The sequence below is a fragment of the Apaloderma vittatum genome, unplaced genomic scaffold (genome assembly GCF_000703405.1).
Source record: "Apaloderma vittatum isolate BGI_N311 unplaced genomic scaffold, ASM70340v1 scaffold38970, whole genome shotgun sequence".
NCBI classification, from domain to species: Eukaryota; Metazoa; Chordata; class Aves; order Trogoniformes; family Trogonidae; genus Apaloderma; species Apaloderma vittatum.
In genome coordinates, this window is record NW_009696913.1 from 1067 (window position 1) to 25372 (window position 24306).

At 38.4% G+C, this 24306-nt stretch overlaps 1 protein-coding gene across 1 annotated transcript; it reads left to right on the forward strand.

The window, feature by feature from the left end:
- Positions 1 to 320: 320 nt before the first annotated feature.
- On the forward strand, positions 321 to 23565 carry KIAA1524 (KIAA1524 ortholog; the record flags this gene model as incomplete). The annotated part of the gene is made up of 20 exons (XM_009876583.1): positions 321 to 494; positions 1760 to 1872; positions 2791 to 2885; positions 3499 to 3595; positions 4572 to 4694; positions 4831 to 4976; positions 5632 to 5707; positions 6806 to 7033; positions 7516 to 7675; positions 8692 to 8833; positions 9482 to 9581; positions 10443 to 10561; positions 15268 to 15460; positions 16910 to 16984; positions 17068 to 17178; positions 17944 to 18140; positions 19629 to 19742; positions 21575 to 21657; positions 22148 to 22287; positions 23395 to 23565. Coding segments are annotated over 20 exons (2657 nt in total), but the record flags the coding sequence as incomplete, so codon positions are not given.
- Positions 23566 to 24306: the final 741 nt, after the last annotated feature.

Below are 24306 nucleotides of genomic sequence, written 5' to 3' on the forward strand. Positions count from 1 at the left end.
AGTATTGCTCTGCTACAGTGATGAGGTTAAAAAGAATGCTGCTACCACAAATGCTGTCAGCAGGCAAACAAAAGAAGCCCCAATATGTTATAAATTATCATAATGTAAACTTGGTACTTTCCAAGAATAGAGGGAACACAGCCGCAAGAATGAAAACCAGGTAGTTTTTTTCAAGGCTTTTTTTGCAGTAAATGTGAACACAAATGTCCTATTGGAGTGGCACTTAGATTCTCAGTTTGTCAAATAGGGCAAAATCTGTTTAATACAACCCTGTGCTTTGACTTCTGTGTTCAAGGCTTTGTTGCAGTTGGGTAATTAAGGGTGTGTTTTTTCCCTTCGCCTCCAGGTTATCTCTGGACTGAAGCTTACACGATTATTTGCTTCAAACCAGATTCTGCCAAGTGAATGCCTCAGTTGTCTAGTAGAACTCCTTGAGGATGCTAATATAAATCCATCTCTCACCTTGTCTGTGATTACTTTGCTGTCGCAGCTAGGTAAGTTTACACCTGAGCTTTTTGTCTTTGGTCTGAGAAAGGGAAGATGAGACAGGTGCTGATTCTGTGGCACAGGTCATGAACTTCCTGGAAGAAGTGTAAGGTGGGAAAGATGAAGAGTTTTTCATTGTAGTGGAGTGCTTGGCTGAGCCACCTGACTGTGTGTACAAGGTCAGATAAGATGTTACATCACCACGAGAAAGCAGATTTGAAGTCATCACTGTGAGATGACAATGGTCATGCTTGTCAGAATTTGTTTCCTCCCTGGGTAGGGTGGGGTGTTATTCTCTTGTCTTTGACGTTTGGAGGTTGAAAAGACTGCCATTTTTAATGAAGTGAAGAAGCCTGCCGAGGGGATGCAAAGATAAGGAGAGGCCGTGTTACATCAGCAACTTTCATCACCTCCATTTACCTCTCCCGCTGGAGTGTTTGCTGGGCAGCAGTCTGGGGTCTCCAATGGCCTGGTCCTGGGCTCATTAGGTTTCTCAATTACAAAATAGGTTCTGCTACCTCTTACTTGTTTTTTGAGATATCCTTTTTTTAAATTTTTTTTTCCTTCTCTCACGGAAGTGGGGCTTCAATGTCTAGGGAGCTCTGTGCTTACTGTAATCTACTTATGTTGGCTGCATATACAGGCAAAAATTATTCCTTCAGTGTTTGGTTTCTCATTGTGTATGAATAGTTATCGAAGATTTGAGTCCTTTGTGATGACTCCTTTTTTATCTTCTCTGATTCTTGGAATTTTTAGCCTCTTTGAGCTTCCTTTTAAGTTTTTGAAACAGTAACTGTAAAATTATATTTGTTGCTGGGATTCCTAGCTATCTTTTGCAACTTACTGCATCTGGAAAATTTTAAGAATTAGTCCTCTTTCAGCTGATCTTGTTTTAGCTATTGCTGGATAACCCTGTCAACATACCGGTTTTAGTCTACTTGCATGAAGCAGGAAACTTAAGATGATGATTTTAAGCTTTAAAGCTTTCCAAGTGCAGCTTTCAAGATCTCGGAGAACTACAAGTTTGTAGGTAGGAGGTAGGCCATTCCCTAAGTGTCCAAGCATCTTAAGGAAAAGTATTAGTGTTTCAATTAGCTGTAAATTCAGAAGTAAAGTAGAGATGCAAACACATAGAAGCTGTGATTTATTTGTGAAATATACATGAAAAACTGGTCAAAGACTTTGGCTTCTGCTAAATTAGCTTCTGTAGCTAATTCAACAGTTGTTTTTGCTATTGGATAAGGCATTTTTGTTAATTATTCTTAAATTTTAGCTTTAGACAACGAGACTAGAGAAGCTCTTCAAGATACCTACAATTTGACCAGTGTACTGGCAGGAGTGGTTCATCGAAATTCTACTAATCTTAGCGACCCGGTGTTATTACAGGTAACAGGAACTAATACTTAACATTTGCATACTGTCACATGGTATGTATTATACTGTATGCATATGATAACTTTTTAAAAGCTCCATCTGCATGTGTTGAGTGAAAGTTGATCTTAGCTGTGTATTTTATTTGCTATATGAGGCTAGCATGACAGGATTTTAACTGCACAGTTTGTTACATTCTCTCTTTCATTTTGCCTGCTCTAATTTAAATATGAAAAAAACCCAACAACCAAACAAATCAAAACGAAACTGGTTTTGAAATTATTTCAAGAAATCACTAATGTTCGTAACAAAAGGAGTACCAGAAGGCTTAGGGATCCAGATGACTTGCCAAGTCACTGGGAGAGGTTTTGCAGTCACCAAGTAGATCCAGTTATACTTCATATGCTTCGTATGCTGTGATGTTTGTCATGTTTGAGTATATTAACTTCATCTTAACTCAGTTGTGTACCCAAAGAATGCTGTATGAAGGTCTTTGTACTACCATTAGATTTGTTGGAAGTCTGTACAGCAAGCTTGTTTTCCTATAAACCTACTTTTCGCAAGAGGTTGCTGAACCATGTTTGGATTTTGGTGAAGCTTCTAGATCTTTCAGTAGGACAAAGCCCCTTTCTCACTGACAGAATGGAGAATTTGCTGACGAGGCAAAGGGGCAAATTGGATGGGCTAAAAAGGTAACTCCTGTCAAAGCCTTATTTATCTGTTTGGGCTTTTGATAAGTATGTTGGTGTGGTAGGACATTAATGTGCTTGCAGCAGCTCTTGTAATTGTTCTGTTAACATTGCAAAGTCTGAAAATTAATTTAGTTGCGACATCTTATTTGTCGGTTCAGTTTCAGCTAACATTCTAACTTGTAACATGCTTCAGAGGGATGCTATGGGAAAGACATATGTGAGTAGCTTTTTATTTCCTCAGAGTATTCAGCTGCTGCAGAGGCTAACCTACAACGTTCCAGTCTTTTGCGCTGGTGCCAACATCGATGAACTAATTTCATTTCTAATGCATCACGTGTAAGTGTGTATTCAGTTGTCTTACGGGAAATACCTCGTTAAGTTTCTGAAGTTTATGAAGGTCATTAAGCAGATTGCACTAACCTGGTCTCCAGTGAACTGTGGCATTTTTGGCTCTGGAGTTAGAAGATTTTTTTTCTTTGAAAACTGTGTTGTTACAGATTGTCAGATGTGGTGATTGTGGGACTTTGGGTGATTTAATATTAATTGGCCTCTCAGCCTGCCCCCCTGCCCCTAGGAGCAGGGAGATCACAAAGAGAAAAGTCGGGAGAAAATTCATGCATTTGTTAGATCGATAGAAATTTTGTGCAAGTGTCCTTGTAAGAGGTCTAATGACTCTTAAAAGCACCTGCAATAAATGACCTTTGATAGTGCCGATCTCTGATACTGTGAGGTTTTTTTTTTTGCAATGTACACTGTTAAAAACTGCCCACAGTGTGGAGATTGCAATCTGAATTTTGTTTTACTTGGTGGGATGGTGTCTAAATGAAAAACAAAACCAAAAATACCCGGACCAAAGTAAAAAAGTCCTCAAGCCTACAATTTCTTGTAATTACATTTGGGTTGTTTTAATAAAAACATCTTTGTTTAAACTTCTGGACTTTTCTTTAAGTCAATCCACTGAAGATGAACTAACGATACCGTGTTTAGGACTCCTGGCAAATCTCTGTCGTCACAACTTATCTATTCAAACTCAGATAAAATCTGTGGTAAGAATTTTATTTTTGTAAAATAATTTTCTGGCTTTGAGGGTATAAGGCAGTTACTTGACTCTGTGGAATTACTTTAGTATTTCTTTTGCACTTTTTTGTGGCAGTAATAACCCTGACCTGCTTGTTCTGCAGAGTTGGTGGTTGTTTCTCCCATGTTGGAGAAAATAACCTGTAAAATACGAAGCTGGATATTCTCTTTCCTTCTCTACATCACTGTGTTATTGCACAAGTTTGTGTTATGCATTTGGTTTCTGCAACTGTTCTCTGCAAATGAAAGGTAAATTTAAAATTTGAGCATTCTTCCTTGTGAAAAAGTAGATGGTGTTAACATATAAAGACTGTAGTTGGACTTTTGGTAAGCTGCATTAACTTTGGCCAAGAAAGACACTTTCCTTTTAAAAGATAAATCAATAAAATAATGCTCATCTTGAGGTCAGTTCAGGGCCTTTCAGTCTGGAAATACACATCCATACTTGAGCTGTTCCTGCCTCTATAAATCAGCGCAAATGTCACTTTTTTTTTTTTTAAACTCGGAAATACAAATTCATCTATATGGCAGCGATAACCTGTGTGTTTACTGGGGGGAGAGGAAGGGGAGGAGGAGGTGCTATTGTCATATCCGATCACTGAACAGTGAAAGGATGTGAGTCACTTTCTAGTGGTTATTTTCTTAGAGACTTTAGCAAAATTACTTTCTCTTTTTTCTTTAAAATAATGCTGGATTTTTTCTTCCTTAGTGTTTTTTCATTTTTCCTTATACAACTTTAGCAGAGAATTTAGTCATTGATGTCTACACCAGTATTGCAGAGAACACTGAAATAGTTTTCCTAGAGAACTGTTGACATTCTAAAATATTTTTTGTATTATTCATTATTTGTATGGCTTATTTATAAATATGTACAATCTGTAAGTGAGGTGTTTTTATAGAACAGAATAAAATTTATAATGCCTATGTTTCTCCTTTCTGCTCTAGAATAATGTGAAGAGTTTCTATCGTACCTTAATAAGTTTCCTGGCCCATAGTAGTTTGACTATGGTTGTGTTTGCACTTTCAGTATTATCAAGCCTTACTTTAAATGAAGAAGTAGGAGAAAAAGTAAGTGATACTTTGAAGTCTGTTCTAATCTTAAGTTGTAGATAAAACTAATAGTGGCCAAATAAAATTCTAATTCCAGCTAGTTTAAAAAGCAAAGTATGTATGTGCCCATACATAACTTTCTTCTTCCTTTCAGCTCTTTCATGCTCGAAATATCCATCAGACATTTCAGTTAATATTCAATATTGTTGTAAATGGTGATGGTACTCTAACGAGAAAATACTCTGTTGATCTACTCATGGATCTTCTGAAGAACCCAAAAGTTGCAGTTTATCTTACCAGGTATGACTTCCCTTCCTAAGTCTTATCGAGTTTCTTTGCTGTATGCTTTTTCTATTCTGAAACAAATACTGGAAAAAAACTTCCCTAGGTGCTTTTTGAATGTTATTGGTTCTAATTAACTGCTGTACCAGAGACTAAAGGGTTCTTGTGTAACTAACTCCACCCAGAACTGTGAATCAAAATCTGGAATGTTTACCAGTGTGTTCAGCAATTCTTCATCTGAACAGTATTGGTAGTCAGACAGCTTGATGAGTAGCTGTCTTGCATTTTGCAGGCCTCTGTTATCTTGAAGTGGATTAGTATGGTTGAAGGTGTAATAATTTTACTGACATTAGAGAGTAGTTCTGTGGAGAGCTTGACTAGTGGTTATGCAAATTAATCTAGCAGAACTTAGTTGTTGAATTTCAATCTAAATCTACCGGTAAAAATAACTGGAAAATCTTGGCTTGTGTTAAGGAATTTGCTTTCATTCTTAGAATATGTTTAAAGCTTAGTCTATTTTAAATAGAAATTACATTATCAGAACTATCACTATGCTTGAAATGTTTGGAGTTAGGGAGGAGAATAAGGTACTTGCATTCAGCACTCAGTATAAATGTCTGAGTATGTTGAAATTACAATTTAGTTATTTTTTTCTCCCTTGTGTATGCTGTAGATATGAGCACTTTACCTCATGCCTTGGTCAAGTATTAGATCTTCTTCATGGAAGGGATCCTGATTCATCATCTAAGGTATTTATACTTTTTCACTTTAAAGCTAAGAGGGTACAATTCCTTATCTAGTTCTGCTTCTGTAGTCATAAGTTGGTTCCTTGTACACGAGGGCTGGTAATGAACTACACTGACTTCAGGATTCTTTAAGTGATCTGTAGTACTCACCAAGTTCATATTTTCTAGTTGGTCAAAAGCTATCAGGTTGAATTTGTAATGGTTGATTTTTTTTTTTTTACCAGATTATGTGTGTCTGTTTCAAGCAACAGACAAAGGCAAAAAGCCAAAATAAACACCTTTTGTGCGTTGACTAATAATAATTTTGGGGATCTAACAGAAACATACCCCACTTCGCTGGCTGAAACTTGAAATAATGCTACTCAGACTTTGACAATCAGGAAGCTGTGATGCTTGTTTTAAAGACTTAAAAGTTCTTTCGTATTAGTTGAGCAAATTAATGCCACATTTGGTTACACGGTTAACTGTTGCATTCAGCGTTGTCTCACTACTGCCTTACATAAATGAAACATTGGCTATGTGTTGCTAGAAGGCTAGAATATGAGATGTTGTGAAAATATTTGAGCTAAATACATTTGAAAATATCTTGAGGTTTTTTTATGAGTGTCTTTCACATCCTAGTAAATAACAAATGTTAGTGTTTCTCTGTGGTTGTTTCTTGCTGTTGTTTATTGCTTTTATTTAGAAAGATGTACTGACAGGGAGCTTTCCAAAAAGCATTTCTCTTCATCTCCGCATATCCACGTGCATGTGTGGAGCAATATTCCGTTCCTCACTTAGAATATTTTCCCTTCCATAGCTTTCTTCATTCTGAGTGTATACATGTTTGAACTGCTTATTAGATTGCTAGACAGCAGTCATGCTTCTTAAAAAGAAGGGAAAGCAATACACTGAATGGTGTTGCAAGCCTTCAGCAGTCTAATGAACTGTGTTCCTTCTGCTGACTTGGCTTTTAGGAGTGAAAACTATTCTTGAGGAAACTTCAAAGTGCTACAAGGAGTTGCATAGAACTTCCATGTCTCTTTAGATTCTTTAGGGAGTTAGGATTTCTGTGTAAGTACTTGATTTAAAAGCATCTGAACTCTCCTTCGCTTCACACAGATCTTGGAGCTGTTGCTTGCCTTCTGTTCCGTGATAGAACTGCGTCATACCCTGCGGCAGGCAATACTGGAACCATCTGGCTTGCCAGTCTCTGGAAATACCAGATTTGTGACTCGCTCAAAGACTTTTGAACCATCTGTTGCACTGGTGCACTTGTCAAACCAACCGTTGGAAGGCTCTGAAGACTGTTCAGTTCTAGCGTTGCAACTATTCAGAGAGATTTTTGAGGTACCGAGACTGGCAACTGGGTTTAAAGAGCTTCTTAGCAGCTATATTTTTAATGGATTTTTAAACAACTGCTAGCATTTTACTTGAAAAATAACATGTAAAAAATAGACCTGAAATAAGAGTCTTCCTGTTCTAGATTTCCATCCTTGTTAAAACAACTTTGTCTTTTAAAGTCATGCTCTATTTTAAAAATATACCTGTATTGAAAGTTAAGTGGAAGATAGGGTGGTTCATAAAGTCATGATTGGATACAAAGCTATCAAAGAGTTGTTTTCTAGGACTTGTAGAAGAGAAGAATTTTCTGCTGTTTCTGTGCTCTTTGTTCTACTTCCTCCTCCAGTACGATGCTAATCAGCAGTCTTAAACCTGAAATAGCAAGAGGCTGAGAAAACTAGAAGACAGGCTGTTGGAGGAAGGGTAGAGTAGGCTTGGCTTCCTTATTTGGCAGTTTTAAATATTGACATAAAATGTCTTTATTACAGGATGTTATTAACAGTAGGAACAGTGCCTCAGCTGAACATTTTGTGGATCTGTTGCTGCCTGTTCTTCTTGATCATCTTCAGATGCCAGAACAGATTGTGGATGAGCTACTATTGAAGAAAAAGTGTGAAAGAGTGGTCAAGACTGTTAATGTCCTGACTAATATCCTTTTTATGTGCCTTTTGGCAGTTAGTTTATTTTTCTTCTACCATGATCTGATCCAAAATGTTGGAAGAAATTTCCATCGTGGGTCACTTTAATGGCTTTTTGTGACAGTAACTGCCCTAATTTTACTTAGGACTGTCATCTTGAAAGACCTGATGTAACTTTCTAATTACTTTGAATTTTTTTTTGTAATTCAGTGGTGCAGCTTAAAATGTGGTGGCTATTCACTGTATGGGAGCACTTTGGAGACCAAAATGAAATTGCAAGGAGTTTGGGTGGCCATCTTCTTGATCGGTGTAGTATTGTTGCCTAGCTATTTCAGGTGCAGCTCCTAGCCAAATACAATACAAATTTAAATCAGTGAAGCAAGGAAAAATAATGTGGGACAATACAATTTTAACTCCTTTTGGAGACCTTAGTGTCCACAGTGTCATGCAGAAAGGAGAACATAGAATCATGGAATTACAGAAGTGGTTTGGGTTGGAAGGGACCTGCCATGGGCAGGGACACCTCCCACTGGCCCGGGTTGCTCAAAGCCCCATCCAGCCTGGCCTTGAACACTTCCAGGGATGAGATATCCACAACTGCTCTGGGCAACTTGTGTCTGTGTCTCACCACCCTCACGGTAAGACTCCATGTCCATAGTCCTGCGTCTAAGCTGAGTTTTGTGAAGAAGTCTCTTTGCTAGTTCACTCATAGATAACTAGCTCTTGTACTGGGGACTGATTGTTTTACTACCTTTTATTCATCATCTTTCTTTATGCCACTCATTTTATTGTGGTTTCCCTTAGCTGACTGTTTCCAAGTAGGTGCGTTTTTTAATTGAAAAGTGAAGTTTACTTGGCTTGTCAGTTAAGTGTGACTTAAGCGGGTCAGTAGTTGGCTTTTAAAAGTGTTTTTGGAGGCTCTTGTGTTTTGCTGCATTAACTTTTTCATCTTTTATTAGAAAATGTTGCCTTTTGCTGCCAATGCCTAAGCGTGGGTATATGAAGTTTATTCTTAACTCAGTCTACTGCTCTGTAGAGATGACGCACTGAAAATGCATGCTTCGAAGGTACTGACTGCCAGCCAATGCACGTCTCTAATAGAACAACAATTTACCTATAGTGGGATTGATACTGGATTTGGAACAAAAGTCGTGGACTCTAAAACATGGTGAGCACACAAATTAATCTAAAATCTAATTTAGCTAGACTTGTACATGAGTCGTGATATTGTTCTGATGTAGTTGAAAGTACCATTTAAATGTAAGTAAGTACTGTTTTTTAAAATCAAACAGTATTTTTGTGGCAGTGGAAAGTAATGTTGCAAGTCAAGTCAATAAGAAAAATCTAGCTTAAACTTTTTTTTTTTTTCAACATAAGCTGGAGATCTATTTACATGGGACAATGGCCTTAAACCTTACACAGTTGTTCAAGCTTACAATCTGAAGCTTACCAGAACTGCTCCTGGCACCTAATTTTTCATTTTGATTTTATGCAACCAACTAAGTTACGTGGCCAAAAAACAGTGAGATATCATTGGGCCTACAATTAAACTCTCCTGACTTCCAACCTTAGGGTGTTGTTTTGGATCTTTGCTGTTGCCATCCTTGCCACGTTGGAGAAGGCTCAGCAGCATGGCCAAGGAACTCGGTGATCTCTCTTCGTGTTGGCATTGTTGCTTTGTTAAACATACTTAATTTCTTTCTGAAATATTTACTATTTTTTTAATAGACTGTATACATTTATCTGGTTTGACAGTTCTCACTCTGTCTTTTTTTTTTTTTCACCTGCTTTGCTTTTCTGTTTGTATGTTTAAAAGCAAACTTGCTGCTGACATAATTTTGAAAACGCTTGATCTTATGAGCAGACTGAAGCAGGATGTACCTGGTATGGAGGTCAGCTTCTACAAAATTTTACAGGTATGATTTCTGAATTCTTATGAAATATATCTGTGAAGGGAAGTGTCACTGCACTACAGGAGTTTTAGTTTGGAATGTTTTGCGTGCTTATCTCTAAAGTGGAAAAAAAATCTAGAAAAATAAAGTCTGCTGGACACAATTCTTAAACATTATTTCACTGTTAATTCTAAAAAAAAGAAAGTTTGCTTTTATTCAAATAATTTATTTCAGTAATGCCTGTGTAATCATACTTAGCTGTCTAGTAAGATTTTTAAGACTGCATTAAGACTGCAGTTTCAAGGTGGCAAACTAGAAGAAAGTTATCACAAACATAAAATTATTTGTGGGGTTGGTTACCATTAAATATATACATCTAATTAGTGACTTTGCATAGTCAGAACAGTTTCTGGTAACTGTTGGTCAGATAGTATCTTAACAATTTACTTTGTAGATGGAAAAGTAACCCAAACAGTCAAACACATGCTGTTTTGAAGGGTTTTCTTTCAAGAATGGAAATTGTGTAATTTAATGGGTAGCAATGAATGTTACACAGTACTCGGGAAATCCTTATAAAACTCAAGCTTGTGACCCGTTATGATGAAAATGGAGCACTTGAAAACTTGAAGGACTTAAGTAGTCTCTTTACCTGTTGTGTTGGCTTTAATGGGAAAACATGTTTCTAAATACTCAGTGTAAACTATTTTTAAAATCACTTCTGTTGAATTCAGGCTCAGAAACTCAGAGGGACAAACTTTAAGAAGGTAGATGGAGTTTTGGATAAAACATCTCCTGTGCCTAATATTGTGGTGACTGGGTGTTTTTTGGGGCTGCTTCGTTGTTGACAGTTCTATCTTGTTTTGACCAAAGTAGTTTCTTTTTTAGGATCAACGTTTGATTATGCCGCTGACATTTGCCTTAACATCAGACCATAGAGATCAAGTCCAGGTGGGACTTAGAATACTGTTTGAGGCTGCACCCTTACCAGATTTTCCTGCCGTAGTGTAAGTTTTGCTTTTTGTGACAGTGGTAGGATTTGAAATTTTTATGGGCTTAGTGATATTCATGTTTCTTGGCATATTACTTTCAGTTCATCAGGCAGAAACTTCAGAAAAATTATCTCATTTCTTCGCTATCTGCAGTTGAGACAGTAGCAATCTTGGAGGCCAGAGGAAGTAGTTCAAATGCTGATGGTATTCAATTAACATGAGATCTAGAGAGCATAGTAGTAGCTGACTTCTGTCCCTCAGGGTTCATTTGTCTGAAATTTGTGCTTGGAACTTTCTACATGGAATGCATCTAATATTCTGACTGTCAGATTTCTCTCTCTACTCAGTTTTGTCAGACATGTCACTCTTCAGTTCCTAAATCTTTTCTTACCCTTCTGCAATAAGTTCCAGGAAAGAACAGAATAGGGTAAGACACAGGCAGATGGCAGTTCAGGTAGTATTTAAGGTGATCTAAACAGGGGGGAAAAAAATCAAGGAGCTGTATTTGATGGAGTCCTTTATTGCTGTAGATGTAATAAAATAGGGAAAAGTATTAAATTTTTTCATGGTCTCTGCAACCTAGAAAACCAATTTGAAACTGCTCTCCTTTTTAGGAGCTCTTTAAAAAGCAGAGTATTTTAAAAACAAAAATGGCCGTTGTTTGAAAGACCTTCCAGATCAGATGCCTTTTTGGTGTTTGAGCTGCTTTGCTCGAGTGAAAGATTTGTAACATAACTAGCTTATCTTGGAACAGTGACTGAACAACTGCTTATGGGAGGAGAAATAAAGAAAGGTGAGGTAACTAAATCATGGTAATTTGTCTTGTAGTTTTGTTGGTGGTTTTGGGAAAGCTTCTGAAGGTAGTGGCATGTACAGGAAGTTTAAAAAACAAAAAACTCCCCTTAGGGAGTCATCTTTTCTGTCATAACCCAAAAATAGGTCAGTGATACACAGTAATAGGAGTCTAAAACTGTGTTCATCCTGAAAACATCAGTGTGGTTTTCATGATTACCAAGCAGTACTGTTTGTCAATAATATCAATATATCCAGTTAGCTGTGGACTTCAGGGGAGAGAGATGGGAGGATGGGGAGGTGGGACCTGTTGTTTAAGTAGAGGAATGTCTGTAAAACCATCAGAATGTGTACAAAACAATTTTTTAAAACTGAAGCGCCAACACAAATAGAGTTTCAGAAAGAATCTGCAGCTCTGGAAGTCTCAGGCTTCAGGGAGTGCCTGGGACCTCTTGCTAAAGTTGGGCTTAGCAGGAGGTGGTCTTCTAGCCTGCAGGAGATGTGCGGCTGCTGAGGATCTGTGGTACCAAGTCAAGGAGCCTGAGACCCCAGATGGACGGAAGGAGGGGCAGACAGTCTTATTGGGCTTGAAAAATGGAGACTTCTATGCTGATGCTGGAAGCCGTGAGGGCACAGGTGATACTCCTTTTGATTCTGCCAGGGAGAAAGGAAGGGCTTGAGGAGGAGTGTAGATCAACAACTGGTTGTGTGACAAATGTCTGAAACAATTTTAGTTTGGTTTCTGTCCCTGTGAGACTGGGCATCAAGGACTGGCCAACCTGGTGAGGAGACCTTTAAACTGAAAGCTACAAGGGAGGGGAAAAGATGGTCAACAATCAAGTGAGGAAGTTGTAGACTGGGCTGGAAAGCAAAGGGTTTTGGTAGGGTTCCTCTCGTTCACATAAACAGTCAGTACAGTAGGGCTAAAGCTGGGTCACCTCTGTTTCAACATAAATAAGAGATTGCTTACAGGACAGTGTTGTGGGGAGAAAAGCCCTTACTCTCTTCCTGGGAAGTCAGCGAGGTGGGGAGGCCTCTCTGAAATGCCTGCAAAATAACGCATGAGGCATTGACACGAAACAGGAGAAACTGGAAGCCAGCATGCAGTTACAGGGCTAAGGAATCAGAGCTGTGGTAGGACGGCTTACATGACTGGAGTGCTGCAACGAATGGATCAAGAATCTTTAGGAGGGATGGGCCAGAAAGGTGATGAGATAGAGCTGCCCTTTTCATGAGAGAGCAGAGGGAATGCATGGAACTCTGCCTTGGGACAGATAAGCCAGCTGAGTTTGAGTTAGGGTTAGGAGGCAGAGCAAAATGTTCTAGTGAGTATCTGCTGCAGACTGCCAGATCAGAAAGAATTAGTAGTTGAAGCCTTTAGACAACTACATCACATTCACAGGCTGTGGTCCTTGGAGGAGACTTTAACCACCTTGATACCTCCTGAAGAGGTAAGGCAGTAGGGCACAAATGATCCAGGAAGTTTCTGGAGCACAGTGGTGATCACTTCCTAACACAGATCATTGAAGAGCTGATGGTAGGAGACATTGTGCTGGACCTGGTTACTTACCAACAAGCAAGAACTGTTTGGGGTGTGAAGGTCAGTGACATCCTTAGTTGTAGTGAGGATGAGATGGTAATGCTCAAGTCCTGAGAGGAGGGAACATGGCAAAGAATAGGATCACAACTCTGGAATTCGTGAGAGCAGATTTTCGCCTCTTTCATGATCTTCTTGGAAGAGTGTTATGGGATGCAGCCCTTGGGAGAAGAGGAGTTGAGGACAGTTGGTTGATTTTTTTATTTTATCTTTTTTGTTCCCCTCCTGTCTCATTCCTTTAACCCCTCCTCATGGAAGGATCATTTTCTTCAAGGCCTTACTGGTCTATCCCATCCCAATGAGCAGAAAATCGAACAAATGTGGCAGGAGACCTTCAAGGAGCTCCTGATAAAATTCAGAAAGGAAGCATGTAAGAGTTGGAAACAGAAACACATGAACTGGGAGGAACAGAGATAAAATGTCCAGGTATACAAGGATGAGGTTAGAAAAGCCAGAGCTCACCTGAAGTTGAACCTGGTGACAGACGTGAAGGGCAACAAGAAAGACGTACACTGGTACAGACTGTGAAAAGACAGACTGTGAAAAGCGTGTGCCTTGCTGCTGAACGGAGCAGAGGACTTAGTGACGAAGGACATGAAAAGTGTTGACATGCTCAATGCTTTGTTCGTCTTTGTCTTTGCTCTTATGATTTGCCTGTGTCCCTGAGAGCAATGGGAGGTCTAGAGGAAGGAAGACTTACGCTGAGTGGTGGAGGATCAGGTAATGGAAGGTTTAAACAAACTGGACATAAATAAGTCCGTGATACTTGACAGGATGCACCTATCAGTGCTTAGAATGACGTAAGTCAACTCCCTAAGGCCACCCCAGATTATCTCTGAAAAGTCATGGTGATTAGGAGAGGTTCCTGGGGATTAGAAGAAAGCAAATGTAACTTCTGTATCCAAGAGTGGTAAAGATGATCAATAGCACCCTGGACTGCATTAGGAAGACAATTGCTGGCAGGTATAAGGGGATGATCATTCCTCTTTGCTCAGCCCTGGTGAGACCACATCTAGAGTGGTGTGTCCAGGTCTGGGTTCCCCAATACAAGAGAGGTACAAACATACTCAAGTGAGTCTAGTGAAAGGCCATTAAGATGCTTGAGGGACAAGCATGTGTTGTACAAGGTGAGACTGAGAGCTGGGATTGTTCGATTCTGAGAAATCTTGGTGGGGGATCTGGTCTCTGATGGAAAGGAACAAAGATGATGGTATCCATTGTCAGGACAAGAGGTAGGCACAAACTGAAATATAAAAAAATACCTTTCACTGTAAGGGTAATCAAACGTGGAAAAGGTTGTCCAGGGAAGTTGTGGAGTCTACATCCTTTGAAGTAGATGATCTGTAGAGGTCCCTTTTCAACATCAACTATTCTCTGATCACATGATTTTGTGAATATATAAAACATTTTTACAATGGCCAGTAGCAAATAGTCTGGATGAAAGAATGAAGAATCTGTACAATCCAGCGTGCCTAGAGTTGTACAATGGAGTAGCCAAATAACATGTCTATAAATGCAAGCTAAAAATAGGCTTTGTCACTTAGGAAGCAGTTGAGACAGCACTTCAGTGAAGTGGTTGGGATGACTTAGTAATTAGGGAATTTATGAGAGGAAAAGAATTTTGACTGGTGCTTCAAAAATTGGCTCTTGACTTCTTTTCTCTGATTTCAAGGCAGCTACTAATGACACATTCCAAAATACCAACCACGAGTTACATACAGAAACTGGAATATAGGAACCCTAATTACTTCTGTCTAAGCTTTTGTGTTCTCTTCCCTGTATGTTTTTTTAACCATACTTTTATCTGCATACTTAAGTTCTGAGTAAAACTTACAAAATAATGCATGCTGTAATGTAGAATATTGAAAAATAGCATCTTGGACATGAAAAGCTAAGGTTTATTGGTGGTACTCTGCCTTTTCATGATTTAATCTTATTTTTCTACCTCATAAAAATTCTTACTAAATACCTTCTCAGTCTTCCTACTTGCAGACAGTGTCCTAGTTAAGTTGAATAATGACATGTGAAATAATGTGTTTCTCAGGCTAGTGACTGACAGATTATTTGTTCTGCTCAAGAAGAGCTGAACACCATGCCCTTTCTGAAAGGCCTTTGGTTTTCTAAAGGTTAGCCATGACAAGCTTTCATTTCTGTCTGTTTTCTGTATCTCTGGACAGTTTGGGTACATGTCTTAATGTTGTGTGATAATGCAAATGTGACTGTAATCTGTTTTTAACAAAAGAGAAGTTAATTATGTTATGGAAACATTTTCATCTTCAATCCTTGCGATATCTGTAGCAGATTTTCCTTAATAACCTTTGCATTTATACAGGCTTGGTGAAAGCATTGCGGCAAATAATGCTTACAGGCAACAAGAAAAGGCGCACACTTCAAAAAGAATCCAAATGCAGTCACCAGTGACCAACGTTACTTCAGTGAAGTGTTCTTCATCCTGTCCTTCAAGTGATGAATCCACAAATTCAAGTATTCAGGAATTAATACAAAAACTTAATTCCGGACTGGAGGCTAGTAGAATTTATGTACTGTTGTTAAATATTTGGCGCTTTTTTTACGAGGTGGGGAGGGTGCAGCCCGGAAATTAAAATCCAAATCTCAGGCAAGAGCACATGTGTCAGTTGAATTCAGTTTAGAGTTCTACTGTTTAGAATGTACTCCATTTACTGAGCTCCTGAGCAGAATTCAACGATGATTCTCTGTGCTCCTTCAGAAGCTGGGCTCCTTATTGAGATTGCTTTCTCCAGTGGACTTTCCCCACACTTTTTCTTTCCTGTAAGTGATGTTAGCATTTGCAGCTCAAATTTTGTGGCCTTCTTGGAAAGGCACTATTATTACTTCAGAAGAAAGGTTTTTTTCTTCTCTCCACAGCAACATGCATTGTGAACGAGACACTCAGACAGGCACCACATACAGTGTGCTGCTGTGTGGGCCATGCTGTCAAATACTCAATATATTTTTCTTTCTCTTTTCTTTTCAAAGCAAATTAGTTGCCTTATAGCTGCTGTAGACTGAGTGATGGATTGTTGCTTCTACTTTCTTTTGGCTTAGAAGAACAGTATGCAAATTGGGAAAATGAACAGAAAGTGCCTGATAACAACTTGATACCTACATTAGTGACAGTGCCTCCAGCCTTAGTTTTGCAACCATCTTCTCTTTGCTTTAACTGATAAGAAGGAAATTTATCAAACTACCAGTTCCAGTCAACTGCTAGAATAATAGTGGAAAAGGTCAAGTCAGTTGTCATTGGCTTACTTATTACTCTGCCGCTGGATGCTCCCATTGATCATCCTTTTCAGGACTCCATGTGACAGCTGGGATAACTTGCACTTGTCATGCATCAGCATGTATCACCACCTGCTCAAAACTGGTGGTGTAGCGGCATTGCCTAAGAAAAAAAATATCCTGAAAGCACCAAGTAGCATCCTCACTTGACTCGGGCATATATTTTAATAAATTTAGGACTTGTTGTGCCATATTTGGTAAGTTTCCTGTGGTAAGCCAGCGTGTTAAGTTCTGTTCTGGATAATATCCTTTCAGAACAACTTTCCTGGGCCTCTTCTGATAATCTGTGTGTTGAGAAGGCCATGGGATATAAACAAGGATTTTTAATGTGGGCATTTCATGCTGTTAATATTAGGGCAAGTTACTTTAGATGTCCTATGAGAGGACTGCTAATTCTCCAGCAAAGATTAGACCAAGGGGAACCATTTAAGAGTGGTGATGTTACTTTTTTGTAGTGCTGAACTGATAGTCTTCTGCAGATGAATCCTGTTTAGCCATTTGCAAACTTTCCAAAAGAATCAGGTGGATGCATTTGAGCAGACAATCTCAGATATAAGAACTCAAAAAGCTCGTGGACGGGTGGAGTTCAGAAAACTTCTGAGCTCTTTAGGCACATGTTACCTATCTAAATAAGTACAAATTACAGTAGCAGTAACTGGAAAACATTTCTACAGATGAAGGAGCCGTTTGCTGATAGGAGGATCTCTGACATAATGGATGTCTACGAGCAGAAGCTGTCGGCATTAGCAGTGAGTACAACCTAATGTGTATGGGAACCTTCCCATCTGTACATTTGGAAAATGTTTATGAAGAATGTTCTTCCTGTGTGCAGTCTAAAGAAACGAGGCTGCAAGACCTTTTGGAAGCGAAGGCAGTAGCTCTGGCTCAGGCTGACAGGCTGATGGCTCAGTACCGATGTCAGAGAGCCCAGGCTGAATCTGAGGTAAGTAGCAAGAGCTTTCTTCTGAGACTCTGAGCAGGGGGCTGAGTAATAATTGTCTGGGTTGCTTTAACTGTGATCGTTTGCGTGGCAACTGTATACTGCTTACCTGTTAAACTATTCTTGCAAGTTAGATCAGTCTTAATTTTATCATAAACATCCCCTTTTTCCTCTGGATTGTTCCGCGGAACAGCGATCTTTATTGTCCTGTGCCTTAGAGGAAGTCAACAAAACTAACCTACTGTACCTACTCTATCCTTTGTTAACCATTAGTGGTAATTTTAATGGTAATAATCTTGAATAAAGCCACTTACGAGAACTCTGTATAGCATTTTCTGGTGCATGAAGAACTGATTCCTCTTTTGTGCCTTTTTATCACTTGCCAAAGACGAGTGTCCAAATAAAACTTGCTTCTAGGGGTTGTATTTGAGGTATGCACTGAAAACGCAGAATCATTTCTATTCTTTAAAGGTTATAGTAAAGACTGGGCTGCAGATTACTAAATCCATAGCTATAATGTATCATCTTTTACTTTCTTCCCTCTCCCTTCACACCGTCTGTAAAGGGAGCTAAAAGAATGTAGTGAACAAATTAATTTGTAGTTAACATTAGGTGAGGGAAATCCTTTTCTTAGTGTAGCTGACGATATTTTAGTGTTAGATCTATGGCCTCAAATATGCCTTTATTACAAAGTGACTTGCGAAACAGAATTGCTTGTAATTGTGGTTTGTTGGGTTTTTTTGATGGGGGCTGTCTTTCCACTCAAAGGCAAGAACTCTTGCTGCAATGTTGAAGGACGCAGAACGAAAAAATGAAGAACTTAATGATTTACTCAAAGCTCAGCAGGTAGAATCTGAAAGAGCACAGACTGATATTGAACAGCTCTTTCAACACAACAGGAAATTGCAAACAGTTGCTGAAGAACATGAAATACTGAAAAAATCCTCTGTCGATCTTCTTCAGAGGTAAGGCACCGAAGACCTCTAAGCAAATTCTCTTCATATTCAGAGAGTTACAAAGCTCTTTACTGAGCTAAGCACATCAGAAGGGCAACATTACATGCTACTTCATGATTTTTCAGTGAAAAATTCATCATTTTTTTTCCTTTTTCTATATGCTTGTCAATGAGATTAACTTAAGCCATTCAAGAAGTTAATATGTTGAAGGTCCAGTGCAGGAAACACTATGAACTTTGTATAAAGGGGAGCGTTGTTTTCTAAGGAACGGAATTTACACTACTTAGTTTCTATTAGTGTTGTACCATACTCTCGGCTTCTTTTATCTTATGTGCTGTCTTAATGACATGATATAAATAGTCTGGAGAAGCAGCCAATAGCACTGTGTCTGTATAAGGTAGGAGCTTGCATCCTTGCTCACCTCTGTAGCAAATTTCACTGAAATTATGTTACAAGTGAGGTAGGGAGCAAAGGGACGCTTTGTGTGTCACAAATTATATATAAGCGTTATTTCTGTAGGATCATAAGTTAAAAAAGGACATGCGAGACACAGTACGTAACTACAGGAACTATTTATGAAAATAGAATGTGCTTTGGAAGATGGAAGGCTTAAAAGAGCTTTGGCTTCTCAACTCACATGAGCTGCTCTTGTCACTAGGTGTCAGCAAGGCAAAGAAGCTGATAAAAGCGAGAGTAAGTTTCTTGCAGACATTATATTAGACAATTTTGAAGGCATATTGCTGCCAATAAGGGAGCCGCTGAGGCTGGAAAAATGCACAAAACTTTTGTCCGTTACGGGGTTTCTTGATTATCTAGTATGGTCACTGGAAGTGCCTCCTTTTTTGCTTGAATTGAATGCAGTCACACACTCTGTGAAATTATATTTGACTAATTTATGTGAAATAAAACAGCCTCAGTCTAGTCTTTAATAGTTGTAAATGCTCCAAAGTAGAAATAAAATAGCTTCCTGATCCTTATGACGTGTTTATAAAGCAAAAACTCTTGCTTTCTAAACAATCTGCAAACTTTAAATATGCTGTTCCTTAACAACAATCAGATAGCTGACATCAGAGGAGAGAATTTTCCTTTACTGCAAGTAACTTTATAACAGTTTGTGTATGTCAGATTTCTAAAGGCAGCTCTGTTTCGTCAGTTCCGGAGAATTTTCTACTGGAGGAACGTTGTTTCCTGATCGTTAATAATTAGGGATATGTAAGGTAACCACTGAAGCTTAGTTTGGTTCATTTTCCCTTCCTCCAGGTATATTCATTTCAAAAACGAAACAAAAAAATCCAACACCCAAACAAACAGCAAACTACTTAAGTATCTTCAACCAACCTGCTCCGCCAGAAAGAAACCCACAAAAACCACCTTGCTTTTAGTTCGAGTGGAATGATCGTGCAGTTGTCAAGTACTTTTATTTGACAAACTATTAAAGTAAAAGCTCTTCAAAACCACTTAGACATTTCAACTGTAACCCCCCTAATTCATTTCTAGGTATGAAACAAATGAAAGACAATATAAAAATCTACAGATTACATGCAATTCACTGAGTAAGCAAATGGAAGCAATGAAGAATCTAAGTGAGTCGCTCAAGCAGCAGAATGACAAGTAAGTTCAATCGTTCTTTTTAAAGCAAATTAAACAGTAAAACTAAATAGCACTTCAGTCTCAATTTTTCAACTGTGCTTTAAGTAACATCTGAGAAGTGGAGTTAAAGGAAGAAAAAGATGCTTCAGGGCTGCTTTATACATGTATGTTAAATGAAAATCCATAGTAGGGGCTCTGGTGGCTTGTTTTCTTGGCTCCTGTACTGATTAGGGGTGGGGAGGAATACCCACAGACTTCAGCAACAGTAGGGATTCAAAAGAGCGATGAAGACAATTATTTGGTGCTTTTGCAGGAGTGGGGAGATGTGTTCTTGGTTGTTGAATTCTTAAATGCTGTTATCACCCAAAGATTTTCCCGTATTCCCTTTTAGCCTGCAAGGTTTCTCTGTAATGTTATCAGATCAGAAAAAAAACCCTACTAAACTAATATATTTCAAAATTATATTAGAAGTATTCTGTCTGTGGTATAAAACATCATTCCTCAGCCATAAAACGAGTATTACTTATGTCTTCCTGAGGACTAATTACTTTATTTTTTTCCTTTTTGATCACTTTAAAATAGAGGTGTGATGTACCTTTCACCAGTGTAACTAAGGGAATAGGATTCCTCTTTGAGAAATTTTAGCTAATACTTAATTTTGCAGTAGATATCTTTAAAATATGCTCATGGGCAGGCATTGCGTTCAGTTTAGAAATAAAATGCTATTCTTGGTTGTACTTGCAAAGTTCACTTCATCCTTCCAGGCTCTTGCCTTGTCAGTAATCAGAGCAGTCCAACTCAGTGCCTTGAGTCTGGATTCAAATGGAAAAAATTCGTACCAATACATTAGTTTGCTATTGAATAGATCTGGATGCTTGCTTTCACTGGTGCAATACGCAGCTTGATTGTTACTGGGAAGACATTCTGGTGAGAGCTGCCCCTTTTTAAAGGCAGACTGGGAGAGTAGTTATGCAGATATTCTTGAACTGCCACGAATAAAATTGAGACTGTGGAAATCCACACACACATTCCCCCCGTCTTGCTGGAGGCTGCAGCTTAGAAACTGGTAGATAGGAAGGGGGTGAACAAGTGACAGCAGATGCCATCTAGGCAAGGCAAGTGGCAGATAGAATATGCCTTAGAAATGAGGCTAGATGGTAATGAAAAAAATAGATTAACATCACAGAGCATCAAGTGCTCACGTTGCAGCTGTAATGTTGATAGGGGACAGTACCTGTATATTAAATGATTGTGGAAGATAAATATTATCTCAACTAGGGAAGCCTGAAGCAGACCTATATATGGGCTGTGGTGGTATCATACAAAATAGCTGGTTTTGCTGAGTGTTGTGTCACGATTTAGAAGATGTTCAGAGTGGTATTGGAAAATCTTTATGCATGGATGTGCTTGTGTGGATAATACCTGAAACAGATTTTGCTTACGGTATTGTCGGTTCAGGAGCATGCCAAGAGCTAAAACCCCAGTGCCCTTAGTCACTACCAGCAGTGAATTTTGACTCTAGTTGAATGACAATTTTCAATTCTGTCAGGCTATTTTGAGTGCTTTGTGGCTGTAATCAAAAGCAAGTTTCTGGTGTTTAGCTCCAGGTATGAACCTTTTCAGTAGTTTCTACCTTGCATCTCCATGATCAGAGAAGGGAAATGACTATTTCATGGCCGCCGGGGGCGGGGGGAATAAGGAAAGAGCTCACACCTTGCAAATTCATAGGTTTCATGATTTGAAGCTCCTGACAGCAACTGGAAGTAATGGAAAAATCACTCTAGCTTCTTAAGACAGAGAAACGATGGCATCTCTCACTTTGATCATTAAAATTTATTTCTCTGCAATTTCAGGACTGCTGCACAGTTGGTAGAAACTGAAAATCACAGAAAAGAATTACAGCAAGAGCTACAGGAGAGAGATGGCAAAATAGCAAGTAAGTCACTTACATAAATGTCACTGAACCTGAAGAACTAACTAGATTAGCTAGACGTTGTTATTATGGGCTCTAGATAAGCAGCTATATCTTACTTAGTAACTTGTAAATCTTAGTTAGCCAGGGGTATGTAATTTAACAGTTGAATAAAACAATTATAGATTTTTATTTTTTAGGAAGGATACATAAGCTTTATGGATCTCACTGAATCTTTGCGCTGCATAGATCCCTTCAGGATCTTTTTACACCATGTCCATTAGAACTATTTTCTGTAGGAACAAATTGCAAGAGCTTAATTTAAATCTTCTGCAAACGACTGGAAGCAACTACTGTAATTTAGCAGTAGGTGGCACTACTCAGTAATTCAATTATTAACAGCCGTGTTGCATGGAAAAAAAAAACCAACACTAAAATACTTGGTTCCCAGGCAATGCAGTATCTTTTTTTCTAAGTTGGGCAACCTATCTTTCAATGTCTTTGTTTTCTTAAGCCTTGCAACAGAAAATAAAAGTTCTTGAAGAAAAACTGAAAGCTCAGCAGGAAGAAAAAACAAATATGGAACAAACTGTAGATGTTCTTAGAAAGGAATTAAGTAAAACGGAGCAAGCAAGGAAGGAACTGAGTATCAAGGTAAGAAATTATTTGCACTTGTATTCTAGAGATCAGAATTTTAGATATCTATTTAACTAATAGAGTAGGTAAAGCAGTATTTTGATGGTAAAGTAGCTAAAGTAAGTAGAGCAGTCTGTGTAGCAGAGAAGAAACAATTCTTTCAACTTTAATTGTATAACCTTGTGAATTGTGAGTAGCTGAGCTTGAATTTAAGCGAAAAGTCCAAGTCAGGTTCTAATGAGGCTATATGAGGCATGCTATGCAAGTACATAATGTTTGGAAGAAAAAAACCAAACAACCCAAACCTGTAGTACAATATGAAATAAGAGAATGTAGCATGTTCCTCTTCAGTAGTTTTGAATACTGAAAAATGTGGATTGAGTGACTTTGTCCCCTTTCTCACATCCTGAATTGAGGTTCATATGCTACATATGTACGTACTAAAATGCATTTGATTTTCTTTGAAATTCTAATAAAATACCTTTTCTTATCTCTAAAAAAAAATGTCAAAACAGAAACCAGTTTGACTAAACCAAGTTAACAGGGTAGTGTTTTAAAAAAAAATTAAAAAATCAAAACCAGAACTAAACAAAACTAAATCCCTAAAACTTCAGTGCAGCCTGGATACCTTTGCCTGTAGGTAAGGCTTCCCATAAACTCTCTGGGCAGAAATTAATTTTACACGCAAACTGATCAGCAAATGCAAATGTGCAGTCTGGCAAGTGCATTTGCTGTATTTCTGTTCCCTGGAAGCAAAGCCTAATCTCTCTAGGCAATATTATCCAGCATATAGCAAATATTTCCCTTGTTCTCAGTCAATATTTACTGGTGTGGGGCTTGAAATGAAATGTGACTGGCTTAACTGTGAACACTTCTGCTGCTTAAATAGGACAACGATAACATGGGGGTTGGTGCTTTCCCGTGGTGTCTTAACATTCTGAACTGCTGCCGTCGCTGTAATTGTTCATGTGCACCAAGTGTACAGCTGAGAAATCTTTCTGAAACAAAAACTGCTTTTCAATTACTTGCTCAAATTCACCAGCAGGCCACTCAGCTTTCACTGCATTGCATATGTTTTTCGGTTGGTAATGGAAGGAATTACAAGGTTTTTGTTTGTTTCTGCAGGCATCTTCTCTAGAAGTTCAAAAATCCCAGTTGGAAGGACGCTTGGAAGAAAAAGAAGCGCTTGTAAAACTGCAGAAGGAAGAACTGAATAAACACTCCAATATGATTGCCATGATTCACAGTCTAAGTGGCGGCAAGTTAAGCGCAGAAGCAGTGAACCTCAGCTTATAGGACTCTGTTATTAAGACTTTAGCATTTTATACATATGTATGAATATATGTAAAGATTTTTAAACCTGAAGCTAGCCTACTATCTACCTATTAAAAAAAACAAAAAAGAAATAAAAATGCCACAACTAAAATTAAAGTATTCTAATTATCAATTGAGTAGAAAAAAGAGTAATTGTTACATCTTTGATCCGAGACAACTGAGTAACTGTATAGCAAATAAGTCTTCTGATGGTCTTGGTAGAATTACTGTCTGCTGTATTGTGAGCTGAATGCAACTTCTGCTGGTGACTAACCTTCCTAAGCGTATATAGGGAAATAGCTGACAGTGACTCCTATTTTGCGTTCTATTTTGTCTGCCTGTTCTTCTCTTGACTGTCTGGCAAGCAGTGTGCTTCATAGGTTAAGCACTTTTATAATTTAATCTTGTTAATTTTGACTTGTCTGAATACCATTATTATCTGTGCAGTGTGGCTTCCTGATGTCTGTGGTATAAATATAAAAATAAAATGGATTATATCAGTTAGAACACTTTACATTGAAGCTGTATTTATCAGCATCTTGGTGCAAGTGCTTCATGTAGTAACTATGTGGAGGCGTTTCTTATTTATGAGAATATATGAATTTGAGCAAGCATTTGAATGACTTCTCAGCAAGTAGCATCAATTAGAGATGGCATATTAAAAGGAAATACATGAATGTACAAATCTTTCTTAAATACTAAATAATACTTTCCTAATCCCAC